Source organism: Notolepis coatsorum, assembly GCF_963971535.1.
Source record: "Notolepis coatsorum genome assembly, chromosome: 7".
Classification (NCBI taxonomy): Eukaryota; Metazoa; Chordata; class Actinopteri; order Aulopiformes; family Paralepididae; genus Notolepis; species Notolepis coatsorum.
In genome coordinates this window covers 8,384,037-8,398,936 of record NC_140171.1, presented here as the reverse complement: position 1 = coordinate 8,398,936, position 14,900 = coordinate 8,384,037, and the positions used below count along the sequence as shown (strand labels likewise).

The following is a 14,900-nucleotide window of genomic DNA, read 5'->3' as shown; positions in this document are numbered from 1 at the left end:
ACAGTTAGCCTCTGGTATGCGTGCCATTAGCGTTAGCCACGCTTCTAGGCCTCTTTTCTTTTGGAAAGAATGATTTAAAAAAAAATTATAAATATATATATATATTTTTTTGTATTCGACTAAGAGGTTGGCCAGTCGACTACGGCTCCTTTCGACCGATTAGTCGACTAATCGACTAATAGGGGTCAGCCCTAGCGTCTAACCATGTGTATAATGTCATTCAGCACATTTGGGAGGGTGGCATCACAGGCTTGTAATCGCTGATGGTCTGAATGCCCTGCCACATGCGCCGCATGGCTCCGGTGTCCAGAAAGTTTCCATGGATTGTCCGTGCATATGTGCGCTTTGCGTCCCTGATGACACAGGTTGGCCCCTCGCTGTTCTAAGTGCAAATTTATCACTGGGATTGAAGGCAGTATTTTGGGATTTCAGCAGCACACAGACCTCAGTGGTCAGAAGTGGTTTTGGGCATGTGTGGCCCTTTATACTGTCAGTATTACAAGATATACTAAGCCATCATATCATATAGAGTAGAGCAGTATAATAGTTCTCAACCTTGTTGGTATTTCCCCCTTTTCAGGCTATAATTGGAGGATGGTTTTAGACTTTGCATGGTCTTCATTATGTAGATGATGGAATGGACTAATGCAGGTGGAGGCTGTGTGGAGGGAGTTTTACCAACACAGTGTAAGCAGCAGCACATACAGTAAGCAGTAGCAAGCAGCAGGGCAGGGATGAGTGAGAGGCAGAACAGTTTACAGTAAGTTCAACAGGTTTTTGATTCCAAGGGCCCAGCATTGGGGGGGGGGGGGGGGCATTTTTTTTTTTTTTTTTTTAACTAGACATCACTCAGGTGTATTATTGATGCTCTCATTGATACTATGTTTGTTTCTGAAGTGTGTGTGTGTGTGTGTGTGTGTGTGTGTGTGTGTGTATGAGATATATATAGAGAGAGGGGGGGCTTTGGTAGACTATTGCATTGGTCCATTCATTGAAGATGAAGGCAATGCGACATCCTTTACTAGGCTCACCCACCAACAGTGCAGGTGCTGAACTGCTGATCCGAATGTATAGGTAAAAACCATATTATGCGTTTTCATCAATACAAAAATGACAAAAAAAAATTCCGCTCACGCGCTTACACGCGCTCGCATTCACTGGGGGCCTACAAATACATTCTTTCATGGGGCCCAGAATCTGGAGCTACACCCCTGCGTGTTTGTGATCAGCCGGGCGCACATGACACACACAAAGCTACATTTTACAGGACGTTGAGGTAATAAACAGACTCAGATCGATGCCAATGCTAACTTCACTATGGCTTTTGATTGGCTTCAAGTTAAAACAGGAACCTTACCCTTTTGGAGCTGTGAGTTTTTCCCAAATGATAGCAGTGTTATTAAACTGATATATCACATGTCAAGTATATATCACTGGTGTGTATCCTGCTAAGAAGATCTCGTCTCTTTCTCCCAGACTGAAGGAATTTAGCCATCAATATCATCATTTGGATCCCAGGACCAGACCTCTGGTCATCGAAGACTTTATCCGCCCCTTCCTCGTCAAGAACACATCAGGTAAACAAAGATCAGAGAGGATCCTCAGCATGTGCTGTGTTTGAATTATTAAAGGGATACACTGGTGTTTAGAATCATTAAAGGGATACACTGATATTTAGAATCATTAAAGGGATACACTGGTATTTAGAATCATTAAAGGGATACACCGATATTTAGAATCATTAAAGGGATACACTGGTATTTAGAATCATTAAAGGGATACACTGGTATTTAGAATCATTAAAGGGATACACCGATATTTAGAATCATTAAAGGGATACACTGGTATTTAGAATTATTAAAGGGATACACTGGTATTTAGAATTATTAAAGGGATACACTGGTATTTAGAATCATTAAAGGGATACACTGCATGGTATTTAGAATTATTAAAGGGATACACTGGTATTTAGAATTATTAAAGGGATACGCCGATATTTAGAATCATTAAAGGGATACACTGATATTTAGAATCATTAAAGGGATACACTGATATTTAGAATCATTAAAGGGATACACTGATATTTAGAATTATTAAAGGGATACACTGATATTTAGAATTATTAAAGGGATACTCTGATATTTAGAATTATTAAAGGGATACACTGATATTTAGAATTATTAGAGGGATACACTGATATTTAGAATAATTAAAGGGATACACTGATATTTAGAATCATTAAAGGGATACACTGATATTTAGAATCATTAAAGGGATTCACTGATATTTAGAATCATTAAAGGGATTCACTGATATTTAGAATCATTAAAGGGATACACCGATATTTAGAATCATTAAAGGGATACACTGATATTTAGAATTATTAAAGGGATACACCGGTATTTAGAATCATTAAAGGGATACACTGGTATTTAGAATCATTAAAGGGATACACTGGTATTTAGAATCATTAAAGGGATACACTGGTATTTAGAATTATTAAAGGGATACACCGATATTTAGAATGATTAAAGGGATACTGTAACTGAGGGGTACAATTCCCTGACTGTATTGATAAGTATGGTATCATTAAACCACTACCTGCTTTATGTACTTTAAATACTGGCCACACAGTACATGATGTAGATATGATGAACACTTTCCCACCTGATGAAACGAAGTCCACACAAATGTATAAATCGAATATTTTATATAGCAAAGGGTATATACAACGTTCACTTAATGACATTTATGATTTGAATGCACTTGTAAGGCAAATGAGTATTCGTAGGTAAATCAACATTGAATGTCCAATCTCTGGTTACGCAGGGAGCAAGTATACAACCTGGTTCTTTAGGGAACTATAGCGATGGTACTTAAATGATTATAGCTGGATACACTAAAGGGGGGTCCCGCTGGTTGTAAGACAGTAGGGGGGGGGGTTAGGAGAGCCGCTGGCGATATCCCATCTGGCCGACGATTTCTTGGGAGAATTCAGAGTGCTGAACACGGTGCCCACAGAACCTCGGTCCGCAGATGAATACAGCTGGGCCCTCTTGTAGACGGTCGCTGCCGGTCCACAACGAAGAGACGTGAGGCGACCTCACTCGGGGTAGAGCGCCGTCTCACCTGGACTCCTCTCGGGGGGGTAGTTCCAACACTCAGCAGTGTTGGCTGTTATCCATGGCATAATCAAAGCACCCAAAGCACGTAGATAATCCAAGCCGTGGAGGGCTCGCCGTCGTCCGGGTAAAGTAATCCAATGTACAGGTCCACTCGTCCTGGCCCAGAGCTCCTCGGATGCAAGCACCACACGTGGTCTGCCCAGCCTGGTTAAGACTCCAGATAACGTCAGGAACGATGGGGGGTACTGCTCACTTTATAACTCTAACCGAACGATGCACCATACATAATAGACTATTATTAACTTAATAGAAATACGTCCCACTCGACGGTATAGTGCCAAACTATGACAATTCAACTATTAATCCACACGATGTCTCAATGCCTATTCTGAGGCCAAGTAGGCCATGCTGCACCACACGTGCGTCGTGGGTGAGGCTTCACGTCTGTTACTAGGTTGGAGGGTAAAGGACTAATGGACTAAAAAAAAGTTCTACTTTACTTGCGCCATATATATATGCGCTGTGAACAAATAGTACCATTCGTATTTCGCCAGACGTATTCCTACGCGGAACCGGGCTTGTAACGACATGTTCGTCGGCACGATTGAACTTGAACCAAGGGGCTTGGCTGCTGGCGCCAGGTTCTCGTCCAATGGTAGAATGAAACTATTATGGGCTGTTAGTAGACCAAAGGGATATTCAGTGTATATGTACAAGGAATATACAGGGGATATCAAACGATATACAAATACTATTAAATATATATCCATAAATAAATATATATATTCGGTTTAATCTGATCCTTCACAACAGCCGCCCCCTAATTAGTCCCACCTAATTAGCTAAGAAGAGACAGATTAACCGCACTGTCTACCACTCAAGGTCCGCTGTAAGGGTCAGTCAACTCACAAAGTCATGGGGTCATGGTCGTCATCGATAGTGTCTGGGAGTCTGGGCAGTTCTATTAGCCTCGCCACGGGTCGTGTGTAAGTTCGCCCTTGGACGAGCACTTCAGCTGCTCGGACCTTGCCATCGGCACCGGTGATCACTTTGCTTACGCGGCCAGCCGGCCACATAGCTCTGGGTAGTGACTGGTCGATAATCATGACGACTGTTCCTTCTGTCAAATTGTCTCTCTCTTTTACCCACTTCTGGCGGGTCTGTAGAGACGGTAGGTAGTGGAGTAGAAAGCTGTTCCAAAACTTGTCAGCTAGTACTTGACTGTACCTCCACATTCTTCGGCCGTTCGCTTCTTCAGGCCTGTACATTGTCTGGGGTAGCGCGGGGTCCAGCCGCCCCATCAAGAGTGTGTTGGGGGTGACTGGGTCGACATCTGCTACATCACTGGAGACGTAGCCGAGGGGCTTGGAGTTCAATACTCCCTCGATCTCCGTGAGGACTGTCATTAGGACTTCTTCCGCCACAGTCTGGGCCCCAAGCACGGCGTACAGGGCTGTCTTTATAGAACGTACTTCTCGTTCCCAGGTTCCACCGAAGTGGGGTGCGTTCGGGGGATTAAACTGGAAGTCAATCTGGGATGGAGCGAGGTGGGTCTTAAGTTCTGGGCCCATAGCTTGGAAGCTCTCTCTCAGCTCTCTTTCTCCGCCTTTGAAGTTTGTCCCGTGATCAGACAACAATGTAGACGGTTTTCCTTTCCGTGATGTGAATCTTCGGAAGGCCATAAGGAATGAGTCTGTGCTCATGGTTGAAAGGAGTTCGATATGTATCGCTCTGGTGGTCATGCATTTGAATACAATACCCCACCGCTTCTCGGTTCCTCTTCCTTTCTTTATATACAACGGGCCAAAACAGTCCATGCCTGTGGAGTGGAATGGCTTGTCGCCGAGTCGGAGGCGACAGGGAGGTAGGTCAGCCATCCGGGGTATGCTGGGCTGCGCGCGCCACTTTCGGCAGTCTAGACAGGTTCGCTGGAAGCGTCGCACCGCTTCTCTTCCTTGAAGTATCCAATAGCGACGTCTGATCTCCGCGAAGACTCTCTCTGCTCCTGCGTGGTGTACATCCTCGTCGTATTTCTTTATGATCAGCTCTGTGACCTTGTGTCGGCTGTTCAAGACTATCGGGTACTTAACGTCATCCGGTAGATCGGGGGCTCTCCCCAGACGACCACCCACTCTGATGAGATTATGGGCGTCGCTCTCGGGTGCCAGGTGGAGCAGTCTGCTGTCTGATGGGACGGGCTTTCCTCCCTGTAGACAGTCTAGCTCATCGGGGAACGAGTCTCTCTGGGCTCGTTGTAGTAGAAGAAGTTCTGCTTCTTCGTAGTCAGCTGCTGAGATGTCAGTGGTGGACTGAATCTCTGGGTGGTGCCACAGGAATGTCTTTAGCTGCGCACTCTGTAGGGTAATGCAATCATCTATGTTGGGGTCTGTGGAGGCGACTGTGCTCAGTCCACAGAACATAGGTTTCTTGTTCTCAGCCTCCTCTTTACTCGCTTCCCGTGGGGTGGGCGTAGGCCACTCTTCTTCCGGGAGCTTGAGGAATTCTGGTCCGTCACTGTAGATGTTGCGACGGGTGAGGTCATCCAGGGACATTCCCCGGGTGATGACGTCAGCTGGGTTGTGTTTGGTGTCCACATACCGCCAGCTCGCTGCTTCTGTTAACTCTTGAATCTCGGTGACTCTGACTCCCACGAAGACCTTGTATCTGCATGAATCAGACTTGATCCATGTGAGTACTGTCGTGGAATCTGACCACAAGATTGTTCTGTGCACCGGAATGGTGAGTTCACGTTGGATTAACGTGGCTAGATGCGCTCCTGCTAGGGCTGCGCAGAGCTCTAGACGCGGGATAGATTGTTGCTTTCGTGGGGCTATTCTTGAGCGAGCCAGGATGAAAGCAGTGTGTATCTCTCCTCCCTTCTCTTGGGCACGCAGGTAGGCCACCGATCCATAGGCTACTTCGGAGGCGTCACTGAAGACGTGTAGATCCATCTTGCATGTCTCTGGCCTCACTGTGGGTGGGAAGTAGCTGCGGCGTATATTGACGCCTGGGAGTGAGCGGAGCTTCGTCTCCCACTCTCTCCATGTGGAGGCAAGGTGTGCGGGTATTGGGTCGTCCCAGCCCTGGTCCTTGTCCCATAGTGCTCGTACAATCATCTTTGCCCTGGTGGTGTAAGGTAGAATACATCCCAACGGGTCATATTGTCTGGCGAGTGTTCTGTACACACTCCGTCTGGTGGTCGGTATCGCCGTCGACCTTCCCTGCTCCGTGGTCAGGGGTTTGTGTCTATAGTGGAGCGAGTCTGTTTTGAAGCGCCAGACTAATCCTAGTGTCATTTCTTGGGCTTCTCCTGGGATTGTCGCCATCCAGGTCTCGCTGCTGGCAGCCTTGTCCGCGGGGGAGAGGCTGCGCAATACGTGCGGGTCACTGCTGGCCCACTGCCTGAGATCAAAGCCGCCTTTGATCAGGGAGGCGCGTAGCTTGATTAGGAGAGCCTCGGCTTCTTCTTGAGTCGAAACGCTTTGTAAACAGTTGTCCACGTAGAAACTGTTCTTCACACTGTGTCGGACCTCTTCATCTGCTGCTGGGTCCTCTGCGACGTGTTTCTGTAGTGCAAATGTAGCACAGCACGGGCTGCATGTGGTTCCGAAGGGGAGGACTTCCCACTGGTAGATGGCTGGGTGCTCATCTCCGATCCTCTCTCTCCATAGGAACCGCAGCAGGGGCTTGTCCTCCTCCACTAGTCTCACCTGCAGGAACATCCCTTTGATATCCCCGCTGATAGCCACCTTGTCCTGGCGGAAGCGTAGTAGCACGCCTAGTAGAGAGGGGCCGAGTGTGGGGCCGGGCAAGAGCTCTTTATTCAGATTTTGGGATCCGATCTGGTAGCTGCAGTTAAACACAATGCGATCCTTGCCGTTGTGGTGGACCTTGTGGTGCGGCACGTACCATGATTCTGTCGTCTGATCGGCCTCTTTAATGTCAATCTTTGTCACATGTCCCGCTGTGATTAGCTTCTCAATCTCAGCGCGGTACACACTCTCTTGAGCGGGGTCTTTGGCTAGGCGCCGCTCTGTGTTCAATAGATACCGCTCCGTGGCGTCTTTCTTTGCGTGAAAGGTGGGCATTCCCTCTCGCCTCAGGAGTGGAGTTGCGTATCTCATCACTCCGCCGACTGTGACTCCCTTTGTCCCTTGCTCGAGGAGGTTGATGGCGTAAATGTCTTCTTTAGAACTAATGTCTTTCTTTTCGTTCTTAAAGGGCATTGTCTCTAGTGTCCATAGCCTCTCGACATGCTGCAGGAGAGTGGTGTCTTCTTCTGTCGCTCTGGAGTGGAGGCAGCTAGTGGCTGCTGTTCGGTTGAGAGATTTAGCGAGGGGGCCTTGTAGTGTCCACCCTAGGCGGGTCTCGACTGCTGCAGGACAGCCTCGGGGTGCTGTATGGACCCGGTCAATCGGGACGATGAGGTCTGCATGGTCGGAGCCTATCAGCAGGGTCGGGGTGGCGCCGTCTATGAGCGGGATAGGTAGTTGACGCAGGTGCACATATTTATCCATCAGCTTGGCGATGGGGTAGGTGTACTGCGATAGTCCTATTTCTTGGCTGGTGAAAGCATTTGTAATCCTATACCGTCGCTCTGGCTGCCCGCTTGCTGCGATAGTGAAGGAGACATTCTCGCCCTTTATCGTCTTTAAATCTCTTCTTATTGTCCGAATCGTCATTTGGTTCTCGCTCCCCCGCAGTCCCAGCTGGGCCGCAGCGGACGCGAGCAGAAGGGTCTTCTCTGACCCGTCATCAAGGACGGCGTAAGTGTCCATGACTTTATCTTGGTAGCTCAATGTTACACGGACTACCTTTAAGAGCACTTGGGCGCCGCTGCTGCTAGCGGGGTCAATGTACATGACACTTGCCTTGGTGCTGCTCGATGGTGCAGGTGCAGGCCTTCTTCTGTTACTGTCGTGTAGTACATCTAGATGGGCTCCGTCACACCGACTGCACCTTTTCTTTAGGCGGCATTCGGCTGCCATGTGACTGCGCGCACATCGGTAACAGCGCCTGTTGGACTTTATCCATTGACTCACTTCTTCTGCATTCATCTTTGTGAACAGGTCACATTGTGACAGCCAGTGTTCCTTCTCGCAGTAGGGGCACACCATCTTCCACTTCTCTTTTCTCGAGGGGGTACTGTGGTTCTTACTGCTCGGTACTGATTCTGATTGGTGCATGACAGTCACCGATCTTCTTCCATCGTTTATTCTCCTGGGTCCCTCTCTGGAGCTTGGCGTGCTCCGCACGAACGTATCCAGTCGTAAGCTGCTGACTTCTCTCGCCAGGAAGTCGGCTAGATCGAGGAGGGATGGTTCGGGACCGCTAGGATCACGGTGGTCTCTCTGCCGCCTAAAACGCTCTTGTCTGGCGGGTGGCAGCTTCTCTAAAATCCTCTCGACGTTAGAGTTGGCGTATAGCTCGTGCATACCCTTTTCTCGTTGCGCTCCCAGCATCCCTACCAGGGACTGCACTTTTATCGACAGGTCGTCTAATGAGCGATTGTCTGTTGCTGGGGGTAGGCGATCAATATGCCTTATCTCTTGGATTACGTAATCCCATATACGTCCATATCTCTGGTCCAGCGCTGCTAGAGCCGCGGTGTATGGGGTCGTAGAGGTGGCATAGGCTAGCGCTATATTGTGCGCTCGCGGTACTTTCAGGTGCTTCAGTAATATTGCATACTTGTGGCGTTCATCAGCGACATCCACCATCATTGTCTCTAAGCACATCCGGAGCTCCGTGTACTGTGCTCGATTCTCATAGGTGAAGTCTGGAAACGTCGGCGTGGCAATGTATGACGCCGTGGATGGCTGATACATCGGCGAGCGTTGGGGGAGAGACCTCCTAGGCGAGTCTCCTCTTGCGCCTCTCTGTGGGCTGGTACCGGCAGGGTACCATGGCCCGCTGGTCCAGGTGCTATTCCTCGGGGCTGGTCGTGCGTCATGCTCACCCGTGAATAGAGTTGGGGGTCTGTAGCGCAGCGCCGCGGGGGTATAGCCTGGGCTGTACTGGACCTCCTGGTCCGGTGGAGTACTGTGCTGTCGGGCTTGGTTCTCCTCCTCTCCCTCTTCTTCTTCTATCAGGTCCTCTAGATCCTGTAGTCGTTTATTTAGCTTCTCCGCAGTGTATGCCGCTCCTTCCTTGTAGCTGGGTCTCGCTTGGACCGGTCTGGGAAGGGGGTCTGCGGGGGGTATAGGCTTGGTCTGTTGGTCAAGTTCAGGGTCGCTTGCTCGGTTAGGAGACGCTGCCCTTGACTGTTGTCTCGACGAGTTCCTTGAACCCCTGGCGGAGGGAGAGGGTGTTGCCTTGAGGATCAGCTGCTCCATTAGCTGCGCTTGTAACTTGTCGCGCTCGGCTTCGCGCTTGGTGAGATCTGCTTCTCTTTGGGCACCGGCAGCGGCGCGCTGGGCGTCGGCCCGGTCTCTTGCCATATTCTCTTCCGTCTGAAGGCGTCTCATCTCCAGGCGTATGCGCTCTTCTTCGCTCCGTTGCTGCGCTTGGAGTTGTTCGCGCTCGATAAGCATCTGTGCTTGGAGTCGATCGCGTTCACCCTGAAGTCGATCGCGTTCACCCTGAAGTCGATCGCGTTCGGTAGAGGCTGTCAGGCTGACGAGGAACGCCTGTGATAGCATCCTCTCCGCTTCGCTGGGGGAAGACGGTTGTAGAGGTGAGCCGCTCCTGACGGTACTCGTTGGGGAGTCCCGGAGCTCTATTTCCTCGGCGCTCTCCTCCTCTTCTTCCGTGCAGAGTTCTCTCTCTGTAGGGTTGTCTTCCTCCCGGGGCTGGTCGGGGATTACTTCTTCGGTATTGGCGGGGGGTAAAGGCATGTCAGCTCCCTCCTGGTCCCCACCGTGAGCTTGGTCAGTTACATTAGAACCCACTAGGGCCTCTGTGGTCGGGGAAACCTGGTCGTTACGGTCAGACATAATTTTACTTTATACTTTTACCGCGTTTACCGTTTGTCGAAGGCTAGGTAGTTGACTGACAGCGTAATCCTCTAAGTACTGAGGTGTCTGTCGTCTGCGCCGCGGGCGTTCTACGTTAGGAGGACCGTTTCGTGGAGTGTTCATCATAGGCCATTTCAATATTAATAACACTATATTAATATTACACTAGTTACCCTCCGGCTCGAAGGACCAATTGTAACTGAGGGGTACAATTCCCTGACTGTATTGATAAGTATGGTATCATTAAACCACTACCTGCTTTATGTACTTTAAATACTGGCCACACAGTACATGATGTAGATATGATGAACACTTTCCCACCTGATGAAACGAAGTCCACACAAATGTATAAATCGAATATTTTATATAGCAAAGGGTATATACAACGTTCACTTAATGACATTTATGATTTGAATGCATTTGTAAGGCAAATGAGTATTCGTAGGTAAATCAACATTGAATGTCCAATCTCTGGTTACGCAGGGAGCAAGTATACAACCTGGTTCTTTAGGGAACTATAGCGATGGTACTTAAATGATTATAGCTGGATACACTAAAGGGGGGTCCCGCTGGTTGTAAGACAGTAGGGGGGGGGGTTAGGAGAGCCGCTGGCGATATCCCATCTGGCCGACGATTTCTTGGGAGAATTCAGAGTGCTGAACACGGTGCCCACAGAACCTCGGTCCGCAGATGAATACAGCTGGGCCCTCTTGTAGACGGTCGCTGCCGGTCCACAACGAAGAGACGTGAGGCGACCTCACTCGGGGTAGAGCGCCGTCTCACCTGGACTCCTCTCGGGGGGGTAGTTCCAACACTCAGCAGTGTTGGCTGTTATCCATGGCATAATCAAAGCACCCAAAGCACGTAGATAATCCAAGCCGTGGAGGGCTCGCCGTCGTCCGGGTAAAGTAATCCAATGTACAGGTCCACTCGTCCTGGCCCAGAGCTCCTCGGATGCAAGCACCACACGTGGTCTGCCCAGCCTGGTTAAGACTCCAGATAACGTCAGGAACGATGGGGGGTACTGCTCACTTTATAATTCTAACCGAACGATGCACCATACATAATAGACTATTATTAACTTAATAGAAATACGTCCCACTCAACGGTATAGTGCCAAACTATGACAATTCAACTATTAATCCACACGATGTCTCAATGCCTATTCTGAGGCCAAGTAGGCCATGCTGCACCACACGTGCGTCGTGGGTGAGGCTTCACGTCTGTTACTAGGTTGGAGGGTAAAGGACTAATGGACTAAAAAAAAGTTCTACTTTACTTGCGCCATATATATATGCGCTGTGAACAAATAGTACCATTCGTATTTCGCCAGACGTATTCCTACGCGGAACCGGGCTTGTAACGACATGTTCGTCGGCACGATTGAACTTGAACCAAGGGGCTTGGCTGCTGGCGCCAGGTTCTCGTCCAATGGTAGAATGAAACTATTATGGGCTGTTAGTAGACCAAAGGGATATTCAGTGTATATGTACAAGGAATATACAGGGGATATCAAACGATATACAAATACTATTAAATATATATCCATAAATAAATATATATATTCGGTTTAATCTGATCCTTCACAACAGATACACTGATATTTAGAATTATTAAAGGGATACACGGATATTTAGAATCATTAAAGGGATACACTGATATTTAGAATCATTAAAGGGATACACTGACATTTAGAATCATTAAAGGGATACACTGATATTTAGAATCATTAACACATTGAGTGCCACGCCCCTTTGACCATATATGGGCTAGAGTGCCAATAAGGAAGTCAATGGGAGGTTGGGGAAATTTGCGAAGGCTTAAACTATATCTTAAATTATGGCTATGGGTCTAAAACACCCCTCGCTTATCAATGACTTGCTTGCATCCGTTTTATACCGTTTTGAATACGAGTATAGTTTTGGAGAGTTCTAGTAATTCCAGAGAAATCCCGCGATAATAGCTCTTTAGTGGAATACACAAAACACGTTGTAATTTTTCGGTTGATTTATGAATAGTTTTCAAATAAACGCTAGATTATCGATAGTATATGTGTACTTATGCACGCTAGAGAAGCGGGCTGAAAAATCTATTATCCATGCCGTGCTTAGCGCTAACGTTACGCACACATACACGTTGTGATCGCTGTGAAAAAAACATCTGATTAACCCAAAACTGGTAAAAAAGAGTCCTTACCTCACATCAGATGTTCTGCAAAAAGATGAATCCAATTTCTGATTGCCATTCCAAATATTGATCGTGTTTATTGATCCAACGTTATAGTCCAAAACACATAATCGAAAGCTGCTCCCAGCCTCCCCAGTGAATGTGGTAACAGATACTGCTTGCCAGAGAAGGGAAAACCCCTGACTGGACTTTTTTTGTGATGCACATGCCCACCCAATCCAATCCAATGATGTGCCATACCATCCGGGAGACGATAGGCGGCTGTATTTGCCCTTTTCGAGCTCAGACCCATTCCCAATGATAACGTCAGGCTGGATGGATGAAAAATGAATGGATATTGCTAATAAAAGAAATAACGATTAAAAAACGAGTTTTCTCGTTCCTTGGCACTCAACGCATGGCGAGTTAAGCCAACTAATCTCGTCGTTGGCACTCAATGTGTTAAAGGGATAACATTTTTGCCTAATAGAAATCGATGGGTAAAGTTAGCTTTCACTATATTGTTTTATTGTTTACAATGGCAGGGCCTGCAATTTAGTTTACAAACATTATTTACTGTTCAAAGATGTATGTTCTAGGTTCACATTTGGTTCACAGTGCCTCAAAATGATTTAGCTTTGATTTACGATGACATAAAGATTACATGGATAGTAAAAAGAAATGTATACTAACTGCAGCCTCTGAAAATGTAAAAAAATGTCCCTCCCCAAACTGCATAGTGCTCCAAGCACCGTATCCATAGGTTGCCACTCTCTCTCTGCTCCCTCAGACCCAGGTTGCGTGGCGGGCTCCAGCAGCAGTGAGGATTGGCTGAGGAGGAACCTGGGGCCATTTTCAAGCTGCCTGTCCTGCAAGGACCTCGTGGACTTCAATCCAGACTTTGCTCCTGAGACCGTTGAAGGACCACATAGGTTCTGTTTCAAAAATGTGGTACTGTACTATAATCCAAACATAGGCCAGTTTATGGACGTTGGATATGGAACGGACAATGAGAATACGTGCGGATCTAATGTCATGTTGATGTACCCGACAAAGTTATAGAAGGTTTCAAACTTGATGTCGTAAGTTAATTTCCTGATGCAGTGTTTGCTAATACAATGTAGCTGGCAGGAGATACACTTGGGGCCAAGCTGTTCCATAGCAATGCAATTCCATTGAGAAAGGTCTATAATTCTGGTGATATGAAATATTATTGTGTATTTATTTAATATCAATGAATCATGGTTCATATAGTACAGCTTACATACATAGATGTAGTAGAGCACTAACTGAACCTGGAGTCACAGAATGACCCGTCTGCTAGCAGATAGCGGTATAGGTAATATTTGAACATTTGTTTTGGGTCCGTATTTCTGCACTCTGATGGAAATATAATGAGTTTCTTTTTATGTATCCTATATGTCAAATGTATATACACTCTTTTTTCTGGATTTTGAGCTGTACTGTACTGTACCCATTCTGCAATCTGTTAATAAACTTTTCAATCAATCAATTCAATCAATCAAAGTCTTTTTTTGACGGCTTTTTTAATACCGAGTTGTGAATTCATCGATTATTATCGACTGTTTTTTTTCCATTAACTCATCTTATTCCATAATTCACTTATATATATATAATCACTGTTATATGATTTACAGGTACAGACCACAAATTAAATATTATAGCAGTCAGCTTATTAATAAGTGGGTGATGGTGGATATGGGTGTCAGTGTTAACAATGTGGGCGTTAAATTCTCTCATTATTTTATAGTGTGGTATATTACTGCAAGTTGATTGGTACATAGTAATTATGAACACGATTTTCTCTTTTCTCCACTATAAATTAACTGAATAAAGACGACTAACTATACTCTATTGTTCCATTTCTCCGTTTTGCTATGAAATCTGTTGGCACTAAAAAGTACAATAGTATATTATTCCACTCTATTCAGATCTATGAAATCGGTTGCCACTAAAAAGTACAATAGTCTTATCAATCCACTCTATGCAGATCACTGTTTAGCCCTCCTGACTCATAAGAGTGCCCTCATGTGCCTCATGTGCCCTCATGTGTTGCCTAAATAATAATCCAGTCACACAGAATGCAGGCTTCAGAGCACTGGAAAACCAGTCCAACTTGATCATATTCTGTGTGCATGCATGCATACCACTGATTATAGGTAACTGCACATTCCCACGTGTATAAGGATTTATGTCTGGAAGTTGTGTGTATACGGATTTATGTCTGGAAGTTGTGTGTATATGGATTTATGTCTGGAAGTTGAGTGTATATGGATTTATGTCTGGAAGTTGAGTGTATAAGTATTATGTCAGTGTCAGGAAGTTGTGTGTATAAGACTAAGTATGTCTGGAAGTTGGGTGTATAAGTATTATGTTTGGAAATTGTGTGTATAAGGATTTATGTCTGGAAGTTGTGTGTATAAGTATTATTATATCTGGAAGTTGTGTGTATAAGTGTCTGGAAGTTGTGTGTATAAGTATTATGTCTGGAAGTTGGGTGTATAGGATAAGTATGTCTGGAAGTTGGGTGTATAGTATAAGTGTCTGGAAGTTGGGTGTATAGTATAAGTGTCTGGAAGTTGGGTGTATAGTATAAGTGTCTGGAAGTTGGGTGTATAGTATAAGTATGTCT

General features: G+C 46.4%; 1 protein-coding gene across 1 annotated transcript in view; it reads left to right on the top strand.

Annotated features, from left to right (window-relative positions):
* LOC311232611 (uncharacterized protein) overlaps positions 1-13,620 on the top strand; it is a 42,338-nt gene extending 28,718 nt beyond the window's left edge. The window contains exons 30-31 of the mRNA XM_084319471.1: positions 1,477-1,577; positions 13,038-13,620. Of these exons, the coding sequence (XP_084175597.1) occupies positions 1,477-1,577; positions 13,038-13,309 (373 nt within the window). The 3' untranslated portion in view covers positions 13,310-13,620. The remainder of the gene's footprint in view (positions 1-1,476; positions 1,578-13,037) is intronic.
* Positions 13,621-14,900: the final 1,280 nt, after the last annotated feature.